The 23,580-nt window shown below is 39.9% G+C and overlaps 3 protein-coding genes across 9 annotated transcripts in view; 2 read left to right on the plus strand and 1 right to left on the minus strand.

Moving 5' to 3' along the window:
- blnk (B cell linker) overlaps positions 1-7,083 on the plus strand; it is a 23,655-nt gene extending 16,572 nt beyond the window's left edge. For all 3 annotated transcript variants that reach the window (XM_067609471.1, XM_067609470.1, XM_067609472.1), the window contains 19 exons: positions 423-466; positions 560-677; positions 990-1,093; positions 1,299-1,371; positions 1,479-1,562; positions 3,027-3,052; positions 3,144-3,172; positions 3,273-3,329; positions 3,479-3,503; positions 3,591-3,642; positions 3,813-3,873; positions 3,965-3,992; positions 4,173-4,203; positions 4,651-4,726; positions 4,870-4,898; positions 5,090-5,145; positions 5,247-5,330; positions 5,459-5,614; positions 6,576-7,083. In XM_067609471.1, the coding sequence (XP_067465572.1) occupies positions 423-466; positions 560-677; positions 990-1,093; positions 1,299-1,371; positions 1,479-1,562; positions 3,027-3,052; positions 3,144-3,172; positions 3,273-3,329; positions 3,479-3,503; positions 3,591-3,642; positions 3,813-3,873; positions 3,965-3,992; positions 4,173-4,203; positions 4,651-4,726; positions 4,870-4,898; positions 5,090-5,145; positions 5,247-5,330; positions 5,459-5,614; positions 6,576-6,692 (1,250 nt within the window). In that variant the 3' untranslated portion in view covers positions 6,693-7,083. The remainder of the gene's footprint in view (positions 1-422; positions 467-559; positions 678-989; positions 1,094-1,298; positions 1,372-1,478; positions 1,563-3,026; positions 3,053-3,143; positions 3,173-3,272; positions 3,330-3,478; positions 3,504-3,590; positions 3,643-3,812; positions 3,874-3,964; positions 3,993-4,172; positions 4,204-4,650; positions 4,727-4,869; positions 4,899-5,089; positions 5,146-5,246; positions 5,331-5,458; positions 5,615-6,575) is intronic.
- Positions 7,035-13,149, minus strand: LOC137196691 (uncharacterized). Of its 5 annotated transcripts, none has more exons than XM_067609466.1 (4): positions 12,934-13,149; positions 12,407-12,545; positions 9,280-11,511; positions 7,035-9,172 (listed from the first exon to the last, which is right to left on the minus strand). In XM_067609466.1, the coding sequence occupies exons 3-4, from the start codon at positions 11,495-11,497 to the stop codon at positions 8,517-8,519; spliced, it is 2,874 nt and encodes a 957-aa protein (XP_067465567.1). In that variant the 5' UTR covers positions 11,498-11,511; positions 12,407-12,545; positions 12,934-13,149; the 3' UTR covers positions 7,035-8,516. The 5 variants fall into 5 exon arrangements, with proteins under 5 accessions (XP_067465567.1, XP_067465566.1, XP_067465568.1 ...); XM_067609465.1 differs by having other exon boundaries at positions 12,407-12,551; XM_067609467.1 differs by lacking the exon at positions 12,934-13,149 and adding an exon at positions 11,860-11,890 and having other exon boundaries at positions 12,407-12,883.
- Positions 13,150-17,005: 3,856 nt separating this feature from the next.
- ccnj (cyclin J) lies at positions 17,006-20,859 on the plus strand. Its single transcript, XM_067609474.1, has 6 exons — positions 17,006-17,330; positions 17,592-17,683; positions 17,837-18,047; positions 18,138-18,437; positions 19,347-19,506; positions 19,820-20,859. Exons 2-6 carry the CDS (start codon positions 17,615-17,617, stop codon positions 20,175-20,177), a joined length of 1,098 nt encoding a protein of 365 aa, XP_067465575.1. The 5' UTR covers positions 17,006-17,330; positions 17,592-17,614; the 3' UTR covers positions 20,178-20,859.
- The last annotated feature ends 2,721 nt before the right edge of the window (positions 20,860-23,580 follow it).

The raw sequence follows: 23,580 nt of genomic DNA on the forward strand, positions 1-23,580 counted from the left end.
TATAAATACACAGCAGCTGCAAAAACAAGTGCTTAGAGTGCATAAAAGATCAACTCCTCCCGTTTCCAGATGTTTTGAGGAACACACTGTGCTTAATTATGTGAAGCTTCAGTTCAAATTGCATCATGAAAACAGCGATAATGTAAGATAAAGTAATTTGTTGAAAAATTGAAAAATAGTTCAAGAGGTGAGGTTACACGGTCCACTGCTTCCTCAACAAAAAAACTGACTGAGAGACAGGATTTCACTCTAAAATTAGACAAATGTACTCCGACACCTGCTCAGATGAATTTATGGCTGGTATTAAATATTATTATGAAATCCAGAATTAGAAGCGTAGCTTTTACATGTTGAGGGGACTCATCACAAGTTCTTCTTTCCACTCTTTGTCATGAAATCACTTTCAATTATTGTGTTTACAGATGAAGACAGGGAGGGTGATGAACAGCTGTCTGACCCTGATTATGTAAGTTGGGAAAAACTGAACGTCAAAGTGATTTAAAGTGTTTTTCTCTGAGATATTTGTATCTAACAATATGGGACTGCGTGTTGCCCCCAGGATAATGACATGTATGAGGATCTATCTCGGGACCAGGATGACAGCTATGAGCCTCCTCCCAGCCACAGAGTCTTCAACACAGCTTCTTCAGCTTCCCTACCAAGAGGGGAGTATCTTGGTCGGTGTTCATTTTTTACTGAAACTTATTTTTGTCACTATAAATAATTAAATATGTGGCTGCATGCTGACTTTTAAAGCAACATAATTAGTTCCTCTAATGATACAACTCACGTGCAGTTTCTATAACTTCTACTGCGAGGGTTTGGTTGTTTTGCAGTTATCATTCTCTTCCTGCAGAAGAAGATTTGGTTCATTTTTGCCCTTTCAGTAAAAACACTGTTGAGCCAAAGCCACAATACACAGAGGGCTACAGATTGGTGCTTCATGCAAATGCTGACATTCTGTTTCTGCTTCTGCTTCTCCTTTCCAGACAGCTGCCGTAACCGGCCAGACCGGCCACCCAGGAAGCCCCTCCGCCCAGGCAAAGCCTCCAGGCAACTGCCCCCTGAACCCACCCACGTGGGGAGTGATGAAGTAATGCAACTTTGATTCCGTACCTAAGTTATACACCTCAAGCTCCTGTTCACACTGTTCTGCTGGCCTGCCTGTGTCTTCATACTTTCACTGTAACATATATCGTGCCTTGGAGAATTTCACCATATCCTATGTATTGGTAAATACTTTCCAGTGAGAGTGGACAACTGACAGACTTTTTTTTTAAAATTATGTCACTTTGTAGGAAGACTACATTAGTCCCGATGGCAGTAACGATGATGACAACTATATTGAACCTTCAGAGAATCCACCTTCTAGTAAGATAGACTTTGGGATTACAATATGTGGGAAATACAGCAATATGGATACTACTACTACCATAAAAACACTGCAATAATAATAAAGGTAATAATAATTTCCTCAGATCCTATGATGCATGGTGGACACAGAGCAGGGAGGGACCGTCCCATGTTGCCTACACCTTTACCAGAGCGTCCACCCAGTCCTGGTAGGTACAACCATATGTCACAGGTTAAACATGCTATACAAGGGGTCAACCTCTACATTTATTGGCCCTAATCATCTGTACACAGCACAACTATCATGCAATTACACTCTGTGTTGAAAACCTAATCTGAAAATGTACTTGTCAAACAAAAAGAAACCCTCTCCTTGTATAATTAGATTTAATTACCATTGGGTTGTTGTTTGAAAGATTTTTTTCCAATGTCACTTATTTTAAAACGAGGCTGTCCATGAAAAGTTGACATTTTGGGAATAAATGGATAGTGATGATATATTTTTTATTCCCATATAAAAGTGTTAACAATCCAAAGAGTCTATATGCTGTAATCTCTGCAAGGCTGTACTTATAGGCATAGTGGTGCTTTTAGTTAAATACTAATGTCAGTATGCTTACATGCTCACAGTGACAATGCTAACATGCTGTTGAGCAAGTAATGCTTACCATATTACCATGTTACACAGTACCAGTCAAAAGTTTGGACGCACTTTCTCATTCAAATGAATGGGAAAGTGTGTACAAACTTTTGACTGGTACTGTATATACCATATTATTACCATATTACTCTATCTTACCTCAGTATGCTAACATTTGCTAATTAGCACTAAACACAAAGTACAGCTGAGGCTGATGGGAATGTCATTTGTTCTGAATTTATTTGGTCATAAACCAAAGTATTGGACAAATTCAAATTTTGACATGATGACTGTAGCAGCTTTCATGGGAATCCATTCAATACATGTCGAAACATTTTACTAAAAACTACAAAATGTCAACGTCACAGTAGTGCTGGAGTAAAAGTCAGCAAATCATTAAAGTCATTGTGATTCATCCTGTGGGAACCATGACTGCTTGTACAAAATGTCATGCTGACAATTGTTTAGATATTTCAGTCTGGACCAAAGCGATGACTCGATCAACCGACTGACACCACTAGAGCCACACTGCTAGCATGGCGAAAAATGCAACATCACTAAGTCTGAAAAGTTCCTGAAAAGTTGAAGATACATAATCATCACTAGGCAGTTATGATATATTTTACAATATGTCACAGATCAAACAGTTAACCTAACCAGAAAAAGGAGGTTGTCTATAGTATTGAATAAGCAGCATATAGGCCAATGCATGGGACATCTTTGTAAATACACAATGAGAGTTAGTCAAAAGCAGTCCAAACAAAAAATATGCTTAAGGTACTGTTGCATCCTGAGGAGATTTGGGGTTATGTTAAAGTTAGGGTTAGGGTTGGGGTTGGGCATGTGGTGGTTAAGGTTAAGGTTAGGATAAGTCTCCAGGAAATGAATGTCAATGTAATGTCCCTTGAAGTGATGGAATCACGACTGTGTGTGTGTGTGTAATCAGACAATGCATTACAATGCAAATTCAGCACCAAAAAGCGGCTTTTGTGGTTCTACTATATGTCTAATTGTGGTTTTGGTGATTCTTCAGATTTTTATGAAGTTCCTGACAATGAGGTAAGCTTTTTTATAACTATAACTATATAACTATATAACAGCAGTCATAAAGAATTTTAAGCTTATTTATGGCTTTATGGCATCTTTACAGGGGAAATCATTGCCTCTTCCAGCAAGCAGGTCAGTTTGAGACTTTCTTACAGTTGGTTAGGTTCTCATATATTAAAATAGAACTAATGTTCACTACAATCTGAGCCTGATCCTTGCTTTTACCCTACAGACTGTGTCCAATCCCCACACAACAATCACCTTCTTTACCACCAAAACCCAGCCCCAGGTAGGACTGCTGACACTGACATTAAATTTAGTGGTTTAAGAGATATTATATTTATTTGCAAAGGGAATTTTATTTCAAGTGCAACTGACTCTACTTAAAATGAAAGTCCAAATAAGATTTTGAGATTTTAAGTTTTGCTTTTTTTTCAGAATGAATAGGAGATCTCCCACTGTTGTAAGTGATGACAAATGAACAGGATTTGATTTGACATACACTCCATATTTAGGAAAACACTAACTTATTAGTTTTGTGATTATGCAGATCCAGGAGCCTACAGATGGTGATGAATATGAAGTGTGTGATCCAGATGATAGTGGGTATTAATTCAATCAGTTACTGTTGCTGTTTTACTTTTGATTTGTATTCAGAAAAGAGCTTTACCATGAATCATTTCAGCATGGTGCACCATCTAGAGGACGGCCAGTGGAATGAGAAAAACATAAACTGGTAGATCACTTATCGTTGCATTGTACGCCCCTCTAGGTTCCAGTGATAAATCTGCAGAGGGACCTCCTCGACCTCTACCTAAACCTTTGCCTAGAGAGTAAGTATCACTTCTCTAACTCTTCCAATTATATATACAGTCACCTGTTTAAGATTTAAGAAGACAATGACTGTTTTATTTTTCTCTTCAGGAGGTCACCAAAACCACCTTTAAGGCCGGTAGGAACATAAGTGCTCAATTTCTGAATACTAATTCATGACGCATTAAATCATCATCGCTTTGCTGTTTTAATTTGCATTATCAGACTTGTTTCTTTACATGATCAGCTGATTTCTGACAACATTATGTGCTTATTTGTTTATGATGCTGAAAATCATTCAACATGACTCTTATTGCAGAGGCCAGACTTAAAACCCAGAGAATTTGAAAGTAAGTGTTTCTATCCGCTCTGACGTACGTATTGCCAGTAACACCAGACTGAGCTAGTATTTAAAATAGCCACTTATTGTTTTTACTTCACCACAGTTTAACCTGAATTGAAATTTATCAGTGCACATTGACATCATTTACTGATTGAACTGTGTTGTAAACAGATTCTCATTGTTAAAGTCTGTTACAGACTTTAAGTGACCTGTAGCGTCCCATTATAGTGTAATTACATAGATATGTACATGAGGCAGTACAGATTTCCCTCATTAAATTTATACAAAGGAGATGTAGATGAAAAGATAAAGCAGATTGTTTGCGACAGATGTATAAGCCTTGAAACAACTGAAAACCCTATTTACAGAATCCATTTGTGGAATTTGTCCTCAAATTCTATTTAACACTAAATAGCAAACATAGGCTAATAACAGCATGTGTGGATTTCCGCAGGCCGAACACTGCCTTTGATTCAAACTGAGCAGAAACCTCCTCCAAGAGCATTCACGCTGGACTTGAAACGACCAAAGTAAGAAATGCAACACTCTGCATTATGTTCATACTGTGCCGATGCATTTTTAATGCTCCTTGAATGAGGTAAACTGCTGGTTTACACACAGTTTTGTACTGTGTATTTACTGTGGTCTGCTCTGTTTGTGGCCTTTCCTGCAGGATCCCCCTTCCACATTTTACCTCCCCCAGTAAGTACAGTGTGACTTTCGCTTGTGCATCACAGCAGGTTAACAACCATATGCAGAGGAGTAAACAAAGAGAAACAAATTATTACCATTTTTATCACAAAACATGTTATATTTATTTAAAATGTCTTACACTAAAAGCTACATTATTGCAAAACACCATAATTACAATGTTTGTGTCTCTGTTGCCCCAGGACAAACTGACAGAGGAAGTGTTTCTAATGAAAATGGGTCAACAGACCAAGATAAGGTTATCCTCTTACTTCATTATGCTGTAAAAATCAGTAAATGAATCCAGAAATATACAGTACTGTACTATAATTATTCTGTTCTCCATTTACTTTATTTCAGGACGCAGATGTCTATAAGAAACCGTGGTATGCCAGTGCATGTGACCGCAAGACTGCTGACGATGTCTTGGTTCGCTCGAATAAAGTGAGAATGTCATTATTTACGTCAGCACTGTTATTACGTATCTATCCAAATTAGCACTTTGCAGATTTTTACCAACACACCCATATAACTCCCCTGCAGGGCCTGACTGTGAGTGTTTTCTGTTTCAGGACGGGGCGTTTTTGGTGAGGAAGAGCTCCGGTCAGGATGTACACCAGCCCTATACATTAGTGGTGTTTTATAAGGGCAGAGTGTACAACATCCCAATCCGCTTTATACAGACAACTCAGCAGTACGCGCTGGGGAGAGAGAAGAAAGGAGAGGAGGTATAGTGGATGACTCTTCATTTTGTTCAGACAAACTGTCACTGCCGGATTGTGGCCTACATTCCTTCAATGAATAAGGATTGTAAAAACATCCATGTTTATAGCTGTGTGGGCAGGCGTGTAAATCCAGCTGTTTGTCATTATTGAATGACATGGTGAATTTCAAATCCAGTAAATAAATTACAGCTCATTTTTAAAAAAAAAAAAAGGATTTAATAATTTGCAATGAGAAAAGCCTCTGAAATAAGGACACTAAACACTAAAACACTACATTTGAAAACTCACACTGATGTAAATTTTACTAGATTTGCTGCAGCTTTGATTGCTGTGAATGATTAATTGTTGACTATTGTAAATCCTATACTCATGATACCAGTGCTGGGAAATACTGACCAAGACAATATAATTTTTTATTGAAAGGCCGATATGTATCTTATCCGGGTTGGGACTGTTACTTAGATCTCGCTGTTTGTCGCTGCTTTAGTTTGGAGTGTTGAGATCACACTGTAGTAAGAACACTTTCATTCTAAAATTTTGGTAATACCTCATCTTGTTTGGGAGTGGATTACAGTACTTAGTGTTACATTCTGCTGGTTTGTGTCACACAAACACTGAGCACAGGTGAAACACTAAATGTAAAGAAACAATGACTGAAAATATGATCAAATCTGAATGAACTTTTTTAAAAAAGGCTTGTAAATGAACAATTTGGTTCATTTTAATTACATTCAAAACTTGGAAATGATAGCTTCAGTCACTCATAAAAATGTAATAAAAATCATCTTAACCATTTTAGGCATTGCACTTGACTGGTATCACAGTATCACACCCCAAAACTCAATGTTAAAGATCATTTAAAACATTTGGAGCAATTTTCCGATATAAAGAAATGTCAATTTCAGAGTAATTTGAGGAAACGCTTTATGCTTGGCCAGACTAACTGATTATCCCTTTTTTCTAGTATTTCAGCAGTGTCTCCCACATCATCGAGAACCACCAGAGGAACCCTCTGGTGCTGATTGACAGCCAGAGTAACACCAAGGACGCCGCCAAGCTGTGCTACCCTGTGAAGCCCTAGATGAGCCTCACTGATAGACTACAGCGAACAGCTGAATGTCTGGACTCATGCATCCCATCCCGCTGTGTTCACAGAACTCATTATCTGACACTTTCCCCTCTAATCTTTGTTAATCTGAGGTCCTGTCAGCGGGATTGTATACTGGACTAGTCTGCAGTGCTGGCAATGCAGAGCTAAAGCAGCACTGACTCAAAAGACTTTGAACTCCTGCTTTTATTAAGATGTTTTTTTAAATGCTCAGTCAGTAAACAGTGTATTCAAATTAAAGCGAGGTATGAGACAGTGTTGCAGGTAGATAAATAATTTGTTTATGATGACAATACTTTGGAGAGCCAAACGATGCAATGTTGTATATTTTGTTTTAATAAAACTCTTTTTTTGTGTTGTACAACTCACATCTTCAGTCATCACAAAATGCCACCAGGAACTGACAACTGTTTCATTTATTCTCCATCCAACACATAATGCTATCATACTCATGTAGATTTGTTGCATAAGAAAAAATCCTAGGCACTTGGTGAAAAATTCTCAGGTAATATTTTACAGTACCTCTAGCTGGACTATGTATATACACACACAATTATAAATCTTTTATCTAAATTGAAAAAGTATATATATTTACAGTGAGTTACAGACACTCAAGTGTTTACTCCGGAAACAGGGAAACACAATTTCGGTACATCTGTCCAATGGTCCTTGACTGACACACATACACACACACACGAGCCACAGTCCCCCTCACTGTGAATACTGAGGGATCATGGCTGCATAAGGAAAATGTTGAGCCACAGGAGGACACCGGTCGAGATTGTCATAGGCTTCAGCCTGATACGGTGAGGTAACGGGAAATATAAATCCTCCTTTCATAGTGCAATTAAAAGATACGATTATCATTTTCAAGTCAAAAGTGAGGAAATTCATTGAGAAAAACACATGATCCAATTATCTAGGCCTCTTTATCTTTAAAAAAAGAAAAAAATAATAATCCAGATTTCAAAAGAAATAAATTTCACTAGTATTTCATTGACATCCCATAACACAGGTTTAGGTTTTAAAATGTATCGTGTCTTGAGGGATATCTGCTCCCGCTCACAGAATGCATGTAAGTACACCTCTTACAGATAATACTATGTTTGAACATAATTTGGAGTTTATACAAAAATTTTACAAATACACAGATTCTTCCAATGGCCAAAAAAAAAAAAAGCATAAAGAAAAGCATATAAAGGCTAAACCTAAAAGAGTCATAAATAAATGTTGAATAAAACAGCTTATTGTCTTTTTGTTTTTTTCTTTAAACACACAGTTTTGGTATATCTGAGTAACTTGTGGGTCTCTGCGTCCCATTCCAAAAACATAAATATGATAGCTACCACACTGTATATCCTACCCGTATATAAACTGATCCATAAAACTCAGATGGTATGGCAAATATACATATTACAGTGTTCTATAAAAGATTCCATATGACAGTGTACTTAAATCACCTTAAATAAAGCTATTGCGTAGACAAAGTACAAACAGTACAAAGAACTATATTATCAACGCCACATCCTTGTGGCTGTACAAATAATTACTAACCTATAAAGAGTTTGTATCAAGCTACTCAGACTGGGAGAGAGACAATAGGTAAATGTTACCCTGAGAATGTGAACCCTCCAGAGAGTGTGACAATGATTTTTTTTCTCCTCAAAAACAACCATTTATAATTAAGACTTTAAAAAAAAACACTGAGGAGACCGACTGTCACTGTTTCCATTATTGTTTTGTTGTATTGCAAAGTCATTTTCCAGACTACTTTTTATTATCCAGTGTGTGCGACATTTAATCATTTTCACAGTTTGGCTTTTTCCACTCCATCAGATGTCGCTGCCGATGAACCATCCACATTTCCTGGCTGGCGAACACCCTGCCGCAAAACCAGCAGCGGAATTTGGTCGCAGTGTCCCTGCTGGGAGAGACAGCACCGACTACTTCGTACTTTTTCCTGCTCAGCCTACGAAGTTTCAATTTTAAGATGAACCTCTCCTGTACGGGGTTTTTACCATGCCCGGCATCTGTTGGGTCGTTTTTCTCAAGGACCTCGCCGCTCATGGCTGCGAGAGCATTCAGAGTCCTGCGTGACAGTACGACCTTCTGCACCTCTCCTCTGTACCTGCTGACAACCTCCATGATCCGGGCAACTTCGGGGATGTCTGCATCTGGGTGATTCAGCACCACGACAGGCTGGTCTCTCGCTGGACGCTTAATCAGCTGAAAGGGACTTATGGCTACTAGCTTAAGGGTCCTCTCCAGGTTTTTTGGGAACGGCTGCCAGCGGTGCACCGAGGCTGGTGAGGTTTCTTGTGGGATTGCTTTCCCTTCGGGCAAGTCGGTATTGTTGAGGAGATCTGGGCGGGAGGCTGCAGGCACTCTTATCCCTTCAACACTCTGGTCACTCTCCTCTAAGGAAAGAGCAAGGTTTAAATCTTCCAAGTTACCTGCAAGATAAAAAGGTGAAAACACTCATTTCAAAGTAGGTTAAAAAAAAACCCCAGAAAATTCTTAACCATTCTGTCTATGTAGAAACTATAATTTGCTGTCTTACCCAGTGGTGTAATGACAGGTTGGGAAACAGGGGAAGACTTGGTGTAGCTGCTCTGAGGAGTCACTCCATCAGCGGCTGACACATGGCAGTTCGGGCTACCATCAGAGGGTCTGAGCTGTGAGTTCTCGGGGCACGTCTCGGCTGTCGCAGCCATCATATTTGACTGGCATGTCTTTCCAGATGAACTGCTCTTGTCAACTTCTGTTTCCAAGCACTGCTGTGACTTCTCTTCGTCATCCTGCTTTTCTTGATTTGTCGACGGCAAGCCTTCGAGCTCGACAGGTTCGTTTCCGACTGTATTTTTAGACCCTGTAGGTTGTGCTGCACAAGGTGGAGTAAGATCTTCCCCTGGCTTTGATTGTGCGGCGGATGTGATGGCTTCACAGGGGTCGTGCTGGTCAGTCGTGGAAGCTTTGGTCCATTTCTTCTGCTGTACTTCTGTTGACAACGCGTTTTGATGAACCTGTGCTGTCTCCTCCATTGATGTATGAGGATCTGGCAGTCCATGGTGGTCATCAATTGGGCCGTCTCCTGATGGAGACAAAGAGCTTTGTGACACCCAATGCATCTCTTTCACAGGATTCTTCTTCAACACTAACTTTAAGGCCACTCCTGAGGCTCCTTTATCTTGCTTTTTAGATCTGTGCTTTCTTTTCCGTCTTCGGTTCCTTCTCCTGTTTTTTGGTTGAGCTTTACGAATGGATGTCTGCTCTTTGCTCTCATTTGTAACCTTCAGTTCACTGGAGATATCAATTCCATCCTCATGGGCATGTGCATTTTTAGGCTCCGCGTGTTCCTCGTTATCTCGATTGGTCTTTAATTCCTGATTCTCTCTGTTTTCTTGCATCCGAGTGCATTCAGATAGCTCGTTCGGGGTGGACATTGAGGCATCATTATTTAGTTTTGCTTCAGTCAGTGTATGATCATTCAAATTTGACTGACATCCATTTTGGTCAACTACACAACGAGCATCATCAGCAGCACTCTCAGAGGAATGAGTTTCCTTTTCTGATGACGCCATCATTTTCAGCCTTTTGGCATAAGTGGCACCGTTCTGGGCCACAGTTATCTTGTTCTTGACCGTTAGGACGGTAAGATCGGCCGAGTTCGACATGATGCCATTCTCTGACTTCGGGTGAAGGTTCACTTCTTGAGGGACATTTGACAGAACGGTTTTGAGAGCCTTGGTCCATTTCTGGTCACCGGTCTCCCCAGCTACAGATTTCATCAAAAACTGTTGAGTCTGCTCTAGTGTTGTTTGTGGATCTGACAGATGGCAGTATTTATCCAGGAATTCTCTCCCTGGCAGAGAAAGGCAGTCCTGTGTCAGCCAGCACATTTCCCTAACTGCACTTCTTGTTAATCTAGGCTTAATTTTTGGGAGTGGGTCATTTGGCTTCATTGCTATGGAACGAACCTCCTCCTTCTTCTTCTTCTTGTTACCATTCTGGCTAACATGGTGAGCATTAACATGCTTAGCCAACAACCATTTCTGAGATGCCTCGTAGCCACAGTGCTGACAACGTAAAGTGTGAGGGGTTGTTTTAGACCCAAACTGATTATTGTCTTTTGTGTGTAGCGACAGATCGATCTCATTAGCACCTTCCAGGCCAAAATGTTGTGCATACATGTGCTCTAAAAATAGTCTAACATCCCCTGTGGAGAATTTCTGACACATTTCACATGAATATTTGCCATTTTGGCAGTGATACATAGTCAGATGTGCACTGAATTCAGACCATGTGCGTTGAATATTGTCATTACAAATGCTGCAACTGGAAAAAGTGTCCTTGTGGCTTAATAGATGAACCTGAAGGTGGGAGAACTCGTGTGTATTAAAAGCACACATATGACAAGAAAAAACTGGCAGGCTCCCTCTGTGGTTTTCCTCGAAGTGTCTCACTAAGTCTTTGGGAACATATTCCAAGTTGTCCTTGCATTGAGAGCATGTGAACCTGAGTGTATGCCTGCTATCAGTTGTCCTGTGTTGACTCTGTTGTGCTTCCTGGGGGGGCTTCTTTGATGAAGGGCACACTGTGCTTTGCTCCCTCTCCTCTGCTATCTTCTTTGGTCCATGCTTATCTTCACTTTGCATAGTTGGGGGCTGAACGGCAGTCTTCCTGAGGTGGAGCCGTTTGCGCCAAACTCTATTCTTCTTGTTGACACGCCGTTTATTATCTCCTGCGGAGGTAGCTGCACAAATATCCACCGAATCCATGGGTTGTCAAGTTTCTGAAAGAGATCCAAAAAACAAGAGATCAACAAACAAAATAGTACAACTCCTGAATGAATGCAACTAATCCAAAAATGCTTGTAAAATGCATTTATTTCAGTTATGAAATGCTTTCAGAGGACCCGGCATGCTCTGTGAATTAAGACTGCTGTTTCGCAAAGTAAAGCGATAAATAGAGGCTGCATTCACTGTCCCACTCTGCCTGTTATTTTTGCTGCAAGTCCACCTGTTGCTGGCTATGGTTCAACTTGCCTTTGCACGGATATTCATTCATTATTCTCTGGTTTAACACAGGGAACTCAGATCACTATCAACCACCAGGTGTGGGACACTGAACTTACACTCACCTGCTCTCGTAGTAGTTATGAACTTGATTCCCTGCGTAAAAAAAAAACGAGTGAATGCGCTATGAAGGAAGCTACAACTACATACCTGTCAAAACTAACAAATGCACCAATAAATACACTGCAACAGCATGAGAAATTACTTTTCCGTAGCAGATTAATCGGGGGAGTCGTGCGGCCATTGTGTAGTCTGACTTGACCACAACAAAGTGATGAGACTGCCTTTGTGACGAGCAGCAAACGCCTTGGGAATTGGGAAGTTGCGATAAAACTACTCCGCTGTAGTTTTTCCATTTCGCAGGAGAACGTGTTTAGTCATTTAGCCACCGAGCTCACTGTTAAAACGTTTTAGTGTTTGAGTGATTTGAATTAACGTGACGCACAAGAGCTTACAAAGACGAAATAACTTGAAGAATAAAAAGCGTGCTAACAAAGTTACGCCAGATCGGTTTTTTAACATTGCATCGAGTTATTACTGCAGATAAACCCGCCGCGTGATATAAATGAATAATACATCTGTAGTTATTTGTAGAGTTGTCTCGGTTTTTACCTTTTCTTTTGTGGAGAGCTTGACAGCTCAGCGACTGGCAGCCATGATGGTTTTCATCCGGGGATTACAGCCTCTGAGCTCCTTTAGCCTTTAGCCTGGTGCCTCCGACCGACCGAGAGCCTGTCCTGTCCCGGGCCCACTGCTCCTAACAAACACCACAAACGCTGCCCTGAGTGCATTAATGTAGGGATTAATTCAAATGTGAATACTTAGCTTCTGTCCCCATAAGGTAAAACAACCCCCACATGGTGCCAAATTACATTACAGAAAAGCATTTATAACCCTTTTTCGCAATAAAGACAGTCCTGCTCAAACTGAGCTCTACTGGTAGCTACATGATTGAAATGAATCTATTCAGCCTAACACTGCAACTCCTGTGGGGGACATCAGAGAGTCCAGAATGGACTAAAATATTCATGTGTCAAGGTCAACTACCACAGTCACACAAAATGTATAAAAACTGCAGGGCAACCACTTTCTAGCTCCCTGCACTATCTGTCCCTGTTATTAGGCCTATATATGCCCACCTGACACAGGTGAACTATGAGATTACAAAAGATGTTAAACCACTGAAACATTCTGCAAATATCAATGTATCAGCAGCTTCTGAACCCAAGTCGCTCCAGGCCTTTGGTAAATCAAAGCTTTTGGGGAGCATGTGCTCTGCTCCAGTGCTGGCCCAAACATTTGTGAGGGCGCCATGAGGAGAATTTATACCCACGCCCGGTGCCAACACCACATACTAACACTGCAATGTCTCATAAATTGTGTACTTTACGCATAAAACAGTCTAAAACACCTACTATATGTAAAATCATACAGAGCAAGGGTACGTGTAATTGCTGTACAGTGTGGTTTGTAAGTGATGGTTAAATGCTTAATTATTTTCCCCTCCAAAACAATTAAAGTGAACTGTGTGAAATGTGCAGAACAACATTTAACATTTAGAATAGGCTTATTGAAAGAAAAACATTCATTTATTCAGTAAAACTTGTAATCCTCTAATATCTAATCAGTACAGCATTCTAGTTTTTATATAAAAACAAAATAATGTGCTTAAAAATGAACAGAGAAGATCAATGACACTTGCATTTATTACCGTCAGTTCAACAAGGGAACACTGTGATGAGAATAAAACAAAGCTTAGTGATATTGACTTGGAAAAATATGCAACATTTTTCATACTCAGTTAGGGGCCAGTTCACTTATGCTCCGCCAAGTGCGTGCTTCATTGGTTTTTCAGGCAGGTATAGTATAATGGAAGACCCATTATCTTGCAAAACACTTGGGAAGTGCTACGCCGTAGGTTAGTTCTGCTAGAAGCTAGGTGCCCTTTACGTCTGTCCAGCAGTTCACAAATCCCATTAACACACAATAAAGGTCTACTCCCCACAGTTCAATAACAGCCATAAAAATACCCCACTGGGGCTGAATTTAGTAAATGTGAGGCACTATATTTCATCTAGGTGATAGGCTGTAGATTAATTCACACAGTGACCTTTTTGTGATCTATAATGAGCCTCCTTAACATGAATATGAGAAAAATATATTCAGTTAACTATTGTTTTAGAGACATGTCGCAAGTCATTTTTATATTTTACTTAATGTAGTTTAAATTAAGAATGTCATCTTATATTTGCTGACTTATTATGTGCTGGACCACTATATTCTTCACTGCTATTTCGTTTGCTATATTCATTACTACTAAGATATTTCAACATTGTTGTCACATTGTGAATGTGTCTATATAGGCAGAAAAACCTTTGTGCTGTTTACAACCTGGGACAAAGCCCTTTTAAAACTAAGATAAGGTAAAGACAAATATTATTTGTGTTGCCAAGGAACTGCTCTTGTACCATTTAGCAGAAAATCAATGATTCAAATTTAGAAACCAGATGAGTCATTCAAGATAATTGGCACCAATATCCTCAAATAGCCTCAGCCAGACTATTTCTGATGTCAACTGGTCCAAAAGATGATATTTCTTCTGCAAACACTGAGTAAGCATCACCCTGCCAGTCCCAATACAGTGTAAAATCAATAGCTGAAAGACTGCTAACATCCTCCAGTTTGGTATTTCTGTCCATCTGTTCAGAGAAAGAACAGCAGTGGGTTGTTCACACTGCTGAGCGGGTCAAAGGCAGTCAGCTGCCCTCCAGCAAGGAACTGCATGACACCAAGAGGAAGAAAAGCACAGAAAGGACAGCCACCAGTCCTGTCCACCCAGGACACCATTTGTTTCCTCTGGGAGACAGTTCCAGTCCATTAAGAGCAAGACTACCCACCACCTCAACAGCTTCCACCACAGAGCAGTTAGCATCTCCAATTCTCTTAACCCCCTGCATGCACCAACAATCTCTGGACTGCTCATTTTTTAGTATTTAAAGACCACCATGGTGTCTTTTTAAAAGTTTGTACTCCATTATCACTTTCTCTGACACACACATGTAAAAATAAAATATAAAATAAAATATTTTCCTGACAATAAATGACTGCACTACACAGTCCTATGGTGTCCATGGATGTGCCTACTTAAAAGCCCCAGAAAAGCTTACATACTAGTTTTACTGTCAGGAAAGTTCTGTTGGCTGAACACACAACACTTTCCTCCATAGATTTTAGCTCCATGCAGCCAAAAACTCCCACACTGCTTGAATACTCATCATTACTAAATATTGCATGCGTTTACATGATGTACAGTGTATAATCTGCTGAGCTCTTTAATTTTATAAACAATGAATTGTTCAGGTAACCTGGGACAATCCATTGATAAAAGTTTCTTTATTTCTTGAATTACAACTTTTGATTGTTGCCTTTACCTATTTGGGTCATATTGAATTGTGCTGTGCTGCTGGGACAAAGTGACCCAATTTGACTTAGTGCTACACATACAACACAGGGAATTATTTTGTCAACATGAAACTTAACATGCATGACTCATTGTCTGGGAAGAATATGTACAGTATATGTATATGTAATACATTTGCATTAAGTATGTACACAGCATTTATGTTGTTGATCTAATGGGAGTAGTGAAATGAAAAAAAAGTGATTTCACTTCATTTAACAAATCCTTCCTAACATTCCTAACTATTTTATCACTTTGTATTTCATGAGAAAGAGGGACAAAACAGATAAAGACCTACTAGCATTATCTAGCCTAAATCAGCAACAAGATATGCTTAAAGATACTCAGAGGGCCTTGACACTAACAATGCAAGAGAGCGAGAGTCATAGTGATAGTACCAGACAGGTTTCTCTGAAACCGAGAATATAAGTTCAAAACAACTGGGAAAAAAACCGTCTGTGTATATTTTCTAGAGTAACCATGATTTTTCCATTCAGGTCTTCATCAGAAATGGATTTACTAACATTATACCTCACCAAAGAAGGTAAATGGCACTTTTGTCGCTATGTGTGAGCTAGCTTGGGTAAATGGCTATCATTAACCAAACATGTCATATTCTCCAACATGTTATTTGAAATCAAATTCAATGCAATATATTTCAAGCATTCTTCAGAGATTATATTTACACTTGATTCAAAACCCCCAAAGTGTGCCAGGTCAAACTGACCCAGCGACAAAAAAGTAAACAGAAGGCAGAGTTAACTCTTAGAATATTAGCTCAGATTATTGTGAGTATGTAGGAATAACCAGCAACACCGTGTCATAATCTTAAAAAATCTCTTTTTTAATGTTACAGATATCTTATATGGTACAGATTGGTATTTTGTCCAAAAATGACGACTGTTTTTCAGATATATTATTGGAAGGGTGAACCAGATGAATTTAAGTGCTAAAAGAGACAACAGTTAATTGTTTTATAGAGTTTTTAGTAAGGTTTTTCCAAAAGCCAGTCATCATGTTATCTCTTTCTAGTGGTACCATTGACAAGGACACATAGGTCTTGTTTCTCACACAATATAGAGAGACTTATTGAAAGATGTATTGTAAGATTATTAGGTCTGTATTTCGTCAAAACTTTGCACTAACAAATGGTAAACGCTTTTGAGTGCACAAAGTCAATGAAAGCTTATCAGTGAATTGCACTTTGTTTTGCACTTTGGCTGTTCATGGTCGGCACGCATCTAGTGAAATGATGTCTTTTGGTGAGATTTTCAATCAATAGTAATCTATTCCATATCAATATAGCTTCCAGTAAAATTACAGGCATCTATCAGTTCTCTGTTGAGAGATATATGGGTACATCTTGCAGTAAATAACTGGATCCTTATCGTTACTATTATATTTCAACTCTGTTTTATTGTGCATCGGTTGCATCTGGCTGAGAGCTATCCAGTCTACCCACTGATTGGATACTGAGAGTTGCCGTACTTACTTGTAATTGGCTGCGCCCTGTGTGCTCTACTAGTGTTGCCAGTGCATATGCTGCTTTCAGGTACTAATCGGAAACTTCTCACTCAATTTAGAAATACTAAAACACGGACTAAAATAGTCCTGGTTATTCCTGGTTAAAATCTGCCTTTTACCAAAACGTCTAGTCGATTCCGTTTTCATATTTTAGTGATCAAAGAAGCGTGTTTTAGGACGTTTGTATTTTAGAAGCACATACAGAATTAAAATATATGCTAATAAGTTGTGTAATATGTCACATTAAGCCTAGTGGAAAAAAGTTGGCCTATAAACCAATTTTACAACCATTTTTTGACTCGCTTTCACTCGCTAAACGCCACATTTCAGCTTTCCCGGCCTTATTTCCTTTTGTTGTTCATTGTTCCTCAAGTAGAAATCGGTGTTTCCGGCAGCACGTTAAGGCAGCAGCGTTGTTTGGCGAACTCGTGCTGAGCAGAGGAGCCTCGCTGACTGCAACAGTGATTGTAGTGAACGAGTATGTCCGGGTAGTTTGAGTTGAAGTTTACTTCAGTGAAACTGGCCGCAGTATTCACCACATGTGCTCATTGGGTGAGTCTCCACTTTCCAACAGTCAGCATTAACATTCTTTATTTACTAGTTTGGGAAAAAAACTGAATGAACGACAGGCGCTTCATCCCGGTACCTACTGCTGACCTGCTAACGTGAACAGTTAAATGGCTGTGCATAACACTACACCAACTTTAAAAGTGTCGTATCCCATTTATCACTAAGTGTTTTTTTTCCTGTGCAGAGGATCTGCAGCATGAAAAAGTACTTGACTGATGTTATGTCATACGTTTTGCCTTTCAGAGGTTTCCAAAGCACTGAATTAAATGGAGCTAGAGGACCAATGGTGGAAAGGACAACTCGCTGCAGATATGTACCAGGAGCTACGATACAAAGTGAGTGCGTCACAGATTGAGTGGGGCAATTACTTTAAGTGTTTTAATCTTGTGTCATGCTTCAATTTTATTCTTACATGTCATGCTGTTTAAAATTCAGTGACCATCTTGCCTGCATGTTTTCTGTCTCAAACACAACATGTTGTCTGTCAGGAACTCAAGTTGCCCTCCTTCAAAGGCCAGTCACCTCAGCTCAACTTCAGGCGATACTTTGCAGACCTCATAGCCATTGTCAGCAATCGCTTCAGGCTGTGTCCTGCAGCCAGACACCTGGCCGTCTACCTGCTGGACCTCTTCATGGACCGCTATGACGTCACGGTGCAGCAGCTTCACATGGTCTCACTCTCATGTCTTCTTTTGGCCAGTAAGTGTGTAACTGACCTGACGCTGCATCGTGTGACTGGTTAGTCTCCGTGCTGTCGTGTTTTCTAAGGGTTCACTTTCCTTGCTGCAGGTAAATTTGAGGACAGGGAGGACCGGGTGCCCAAGCTGGAGACCCTGAATAGCCTGGGCTGCATGAGCTCCATGAATCTAGTCCTGACCAAGCAGGGTTTGCTACACATGGAGCTGCTCCTGTTGGAAACCTTCCAGTGGAACCTGTACCTCCCCACAGCCGCTCATTTCATAGAATACTACCTGTCTATTGCAGTCCATGAGGGAGATCTGCATGACGGCTGGCCTATGACCTGTCTGGAGAAGACCAAACTCTACATGGCCAAGTATGCCGATTACTTCCTGGAGGTCTCCCTCCAAGGTAAGCTGCAGTTCAGTTAGGTCCCAAAATTAAAGTTCAGTAAGTTCAAGAAATCATCCATATTAGAGAATGTGTACAATACAAATGTCAAAGGGTTCACTGTCACCACTCATATTACTTTTGTATACTGTCCTACAAATGCAGACTGCAGTAATTGCAGAAGCCGTGACATTAAGAAAAAAAGAGTTTAAAGTTTTCATGTTAGCCGGCAGACTGCTTAACAGATACAAAGGTTGTAACGCCTTTATTTTATTCAAAAAAGGAAAAAAAAACCTCTGCGTTTAGATAATCTTCACAAAATGCAAGGGGAAAATACAGTACATACCAACAAAATGTATCTATTGAATGTTTACAGTTCTGCGTCTGTGTTGACCAATCAGCGACAGGAAGTTAGTTCATGAGTTCCTTGAAAGGTTCTTGGTCCCCTAAGAAAGTTCCTGCAGTGGAAATGCTCTGGAATAACAAAATGAATTACTAAGATGTTGGTTCATGAAAATGGGGATTTTTCAATTACAGATAACAGCTATGGAGAGAAATCGTGAGTAAATTTAGTTTGAGCTTTAGCTAATGTTAGCCGTGGCTGTCTTACTAGATAGCTTTCACTTGATACAGCACTCTTAGCCATCTAGTTGACTGTTTTTCTGGGAGGCATCAAGTGTGGTGGCAGCTTCCACAGCCCATAAATGAGCAAGTCAGAGTGAAATTATTGTGGTTTCTCTCTGGTTTTGGCTCAGTTTTCTAGTTACTACAAATTTAACCTGCTGTCTTCACATAAATTTAAATGGCATAATGTTTTATGTTGTAAAACAGAAACTTAGATTCCAGTCTTTTCCCGTCTTAATATGTAGTACCTTGTTTTTTCCTTTTCTGTATGTGGTTGATAGATTTCTGTTTTCTTTCTTCTCTTAGATCATGTGTTTTTGTGTTTTGCCCCCTCACTGGTGGCTGCTGCGTGTGTGGCCGCCTCCCGCCTCATCCTCCACCTGTCCCCTACATGGCCACCCCGACTGCAGTGCCTCACAGGCTACACATGGGAAAACCTAGTCCCATGTGCCGAGAAGCTGCTAATGTGTGTATCTATCGATTGCTCACATGACGACCAATTGCTCTTAATAAAAATGACTGTTGTCACCAAGGCACATAAATGTACAGGAATTTATCTTGGTGACATTGATGCAGATATAAGCTGACAGCTCACAGCACATGTTGACACACATTGCACAAGGACAATAGGATCTCACACACAGACAGTGCAAGCAGACAGAAGCCTTTACATTTCACGCTACACATTCAACAAGAGGCACACGTCAGTGCTCATCTTATAGCACTGAATCTTTTCACTAATCAACAGTGCAACTCTTTGTCCCTTTTTTTTCCCCCAGTGCACATGACAGTGATGTCAAAGAGGCCAACAAGCAGAAGTGCCAGCAGCCCAGCCAGCAGCCACCGCAGCAGCAGCAGCAGGGCCAGGCGGTGTACCACAGTTCAAGCCAGGCAGCCTCTGTGGCCCAGTACCTGCACAGGCCCAGCATGCAGTACGCCCAGCAGGCTCCGCAACCAGGCCTGGCCCTTAACCACAGGTCTGCCTCCTACCTCAGCCACTCCAGCAGCCTGCAGGCCCCGAACATCGGCAACGCTCAGGCCATCACAGCCTCGCTAGATCCAAAGTCTAACATTCCCAACAGGGCTTACCAAGTCAGCATGCACTACACCTGCGCTGCTCCGTGCTTTGACAGATAATGAATGTTCAGGATTTAGTTTTTGGGGAGGAGGAGATGTGATCTGTTTCTCTGGGACAGAAGAGAATACACTGAATGAAAAGACGTGTTTTTAATTTGAAGAGACTTTGATGAGATAGGTGCCGCACTTTGAACAATAAGGTGTACGCGATGTGCAATATGCATGCTCTGCTGACATTTCTGTGGCGAGCCTGCATGAAGAAAATTTTTTTTCAAGATGTTTGAGATATCGGGTGTGAATGTTGTTGTGAGGTGGCTAGAGGCAGAGTTTGCACCACTGTACCCACCAGTGTTACTGTACAGTTTAGCTACAGACCAAAAGTCTTGTATTTATTTAAGCCAAATTACCTCAGAAGTATTGAACGTACACGTGCCTATAGCTGTGATGTTCATTACTATGCTAAGTTAACGGGGCAGTAACAAGAAGGGATTTCTGCCAGTTAGTGGTGGACGAGAAATAAGAGAGCACAGTTTGTATAAGTTTTCTATACCTTGAACTTGTTTTTGTTTTGTTTTTGTTGATGATTGTCATTTGTAAAACTAGGAAAGAACGTAGTCCTCTTGATGTCAGGATTTATTTGTAGAGAAATTTGTTGCTCTTCTGTACACAGAGGATTTCAGTCAGTGCTGTGCACTATTACGATACTTTTAAATAAAATACAAATCTCTGTTAGTTGAACTGAGATACTTGTCCATCTGATTTCTTTGATATTCTAAATGGTATTGGCTAAGAATTATCACTGTATTCACTGTATAAATTTGAGTTTTTCCTTTTTTTTTGCTGCAGAATAGGATGGGTTGCCGTAAACCAAATTTTGACTTAATCTCCTCAGTGCCTCGATCATCATCTGCTGCTGGAACATTGAATCACTGAGCTGATTTTTGACCATGCATGACCCTGAAGAACACAAATCGACAGGATTTTGGTTTTGAGTACCTGTGAACAATCTTCCTGCAATCTTCTGTTGGGCAGTGTGATGTAGACTAGACAAACCAATACTGTATAACTAATCTACTATAGCTAGTAAACAGTTCCAAGGTGCTTGTCAGAAGATAGTAAAGATACTGTACTTGTCAAATTCTGGTTGTACTTTGAATACCCTTTTGCTTTAGAAGTACAGAATCCTATTTGTTTAACTGATGAACTAGTTGTGTGAGTTCCTGAAGCCAGCAGCAAGAGCAGCCAGCTAAAGAAAAATCTTATTTTCAGCTATATCCTATTCAACGCTGTTATTCAGCATGCAGCAGTGGAGACCAATTAAATTACTGAAGCTATTAGTGAAATGTAATTAAGTACATTGTTTTGAGGTACTTGCACTTTTATTTTTATTTTATGCTACTTCTACTTCTGAGGGAAATATTATACTTGTTCACTACATGACATTTATTTGATAGATATTGTTATTGATTGCATTGTAGGTTACAATTTTACAAAACAGATTATAAGATATGAAACATTGCTACAGACTTAAATACCCAGCAATATACACTCACTGGCTACTTTATTAGGTACACCTGTTCGACTGCTCGTAACGCAAATATCTAATCAGCCAATCACATGGCAGCAACTCAGTGCATGTAGACATGGTCAAGACGATCGGTTGAAGTTCAAACCAAGACTGGGGAAGAAAGGTGATCTAAGTGACTTTGAAGCTGGCATGGTTGTTAGACGGGCTGATTTGAGTATTTCAGAAACTGCTGCTCTACTGGGATTTTCGCGCATAACCACCTCTAGGATTTACAAAGAATGGTCCAAAAAGGCGAAAATAACTTGCTGATGGCAGAGGTGAGAGGAGAAGGGCTAGACTGGTCCTAGTTGATAGAAAGACAAGAGTAACTCAAACAACCACTCGTTTCAGCCGAGGTATGCAGAAGAGCATCTCTGAACGCACAACACGTCGAACCTTGAAGCAGATGGGCTACAGCAGCAGAAGACCACACTGGGTGCCACTCCTGTCAGCTAAGAACAGGAAACTGAGGCTACAGTTGGCACGGGCTCACCAAAATTGGACAATAGGAGACTGGAAAAATGCTTCCTGGTCTGATGAGTCTCATTTTCTGCTGCAACATTCAGGTGGTAAAGTCAGAATTTGGCGGAAACAACATGAAAGCATGGAGCCATCCTGCCTTGTGTCAATTCACTGTGGGATTTCAGGATAAAAAATATATTATACACAATGGACAAAGGATGTTCTATTCAGAATAATGTAAAAAGGAAACTGTCTGTTTCCAATCACTAATTCCACTTCTGACACATTCTAGAGAACCCAGGTAGCTGCACAAAAAGTCCACAACTTTTCAATGTGGAATTTTGATGACATGATACACAAACATGCGGTGGCATACTCAGGTACTCAGGCATACTCATGTTATAAAAAGGTACATTTTGAAGCATGTCACATAAGTGCACAAACAGTTTTAAGACTATTCATTGTAGAATTAAAAATTATAAAAACTATTTTAAAAAAATCATAAACACAAACACAATGTGTTATAGCTGCTCAGACTATTATAAAAATGAAACTGTCCTCTAAAAGTGACATATGACCTATTTGTTTGTGTTTCCTATAAAATGTGGCCTGTGATATATGAATATCATCTACTGGGATGTTCAAACAACCCAAATGTCATATGGTGCTGGGTTGAGTCAAGGAACATAATTACTCCACTGATAGCATTGGAACATTGTGTGGGAGGTTAAAGGTGATCTTTGATGTATTAGAGTAATTATTGTGTGTTTTCAATCCAAAGTCTACGTTTTGAATTTGTCTTGATTCTCTTGGCATACAATCAAGACCATCAAGATCTACCATTTGGGTTGTTTAAACGTATGTTCAGCATTGTCATGATGCCATTTCTTTTATTGTAGCCAGTATTAGAAGACATTTGTAAACATTACACGAATGTTGCTTTTTATTTGTTCTGTATTTGAATAAATGCCATTGTTAGTGCCATTGTTTCCTCTAATTGTGGTTCTGCTTTGGAAACAGACACCACTCCTATGACCCCGGCATGAAATGTTATGACACCAAAACCCTACAACAAGACACTTAAAATACAAAAATAAACCAGAATGAACTAAAACAGTAAGTGAAATCAGGTACTGAAAGCAAATCGAATGACTTAAGAAGTGACATAGAAAAGTTGCCTCCCCCAACTGGCAGAGCATGGTATGGTTCAGAGAAAGCGTGAGTGAAAGGTCTTGCAGGGTGATTTGTGTTTGTGTATTGATATACATTTTAGAGGGATTGTGTAGCAAAAAAAGGTGTTTTATATTCAAAGGGTCTTTATTCCATAGTGAAGCGTTCTTGAACTTTTTGTGCAGCTACCTGGTTCCTCTTGACTGTGTCAGAAGTGGAATGAGTGATTGGAAACAGACCATTTCCTTTTCATAATAGGCTGAA

Source organism: Thunnus thynnus, chromosome 14 (assembly GCF_963924715.1).
Source record: "Thunnus thynnus chromosome 14, fThuThy2.1, whole genome shotgun sequence".
NCBI lineage: Eukaryota > Metazoa > Chordata > Actinopteri > Scombriformes > Scombridae > Thunnus > Thunnus thynnus.

Excerpts from the sequence above, each read along its gene's own strand:
- ccnj (XM_067609474.1), top strand. The coding sequence starts at position 17,615 with ATGGAGCTAGAGGACCAATGGTGGAAAGGACAACTCGCTGCAGATATG. Across the intron at positions 17,684-17,836 it reads ACCAGGAGCTACGATACAAA|GAACTCAAGTTGCCCTCCTT; the intron begins GTGAGTGCGTCA and ends GTTGTCTGTCAG. Across the intron at positions 19,507-19,819 it reads TGTGCCGAGAAGCTGCTAAT|TGCACATGACAGTGATGTCA; the intron begins GTGTGTATCTAT and ends TTTTTCCCCCAG.
- LOC137196691 (XM_067609466.1), bottom strand. The coding sequence starts at position 11,497 with ATGGATTCGGTGGATATTTGTGCAGCTACCTCCGCAGGAGATAATAAA. Across the intron at positions 9,173-9,279 it reads ACCTGTCATTACACCACTGG|GTAACTTGGAAGATTTAAAC; the intron begins GTAAGACAGCAA and ends TTTATCTTGCAG.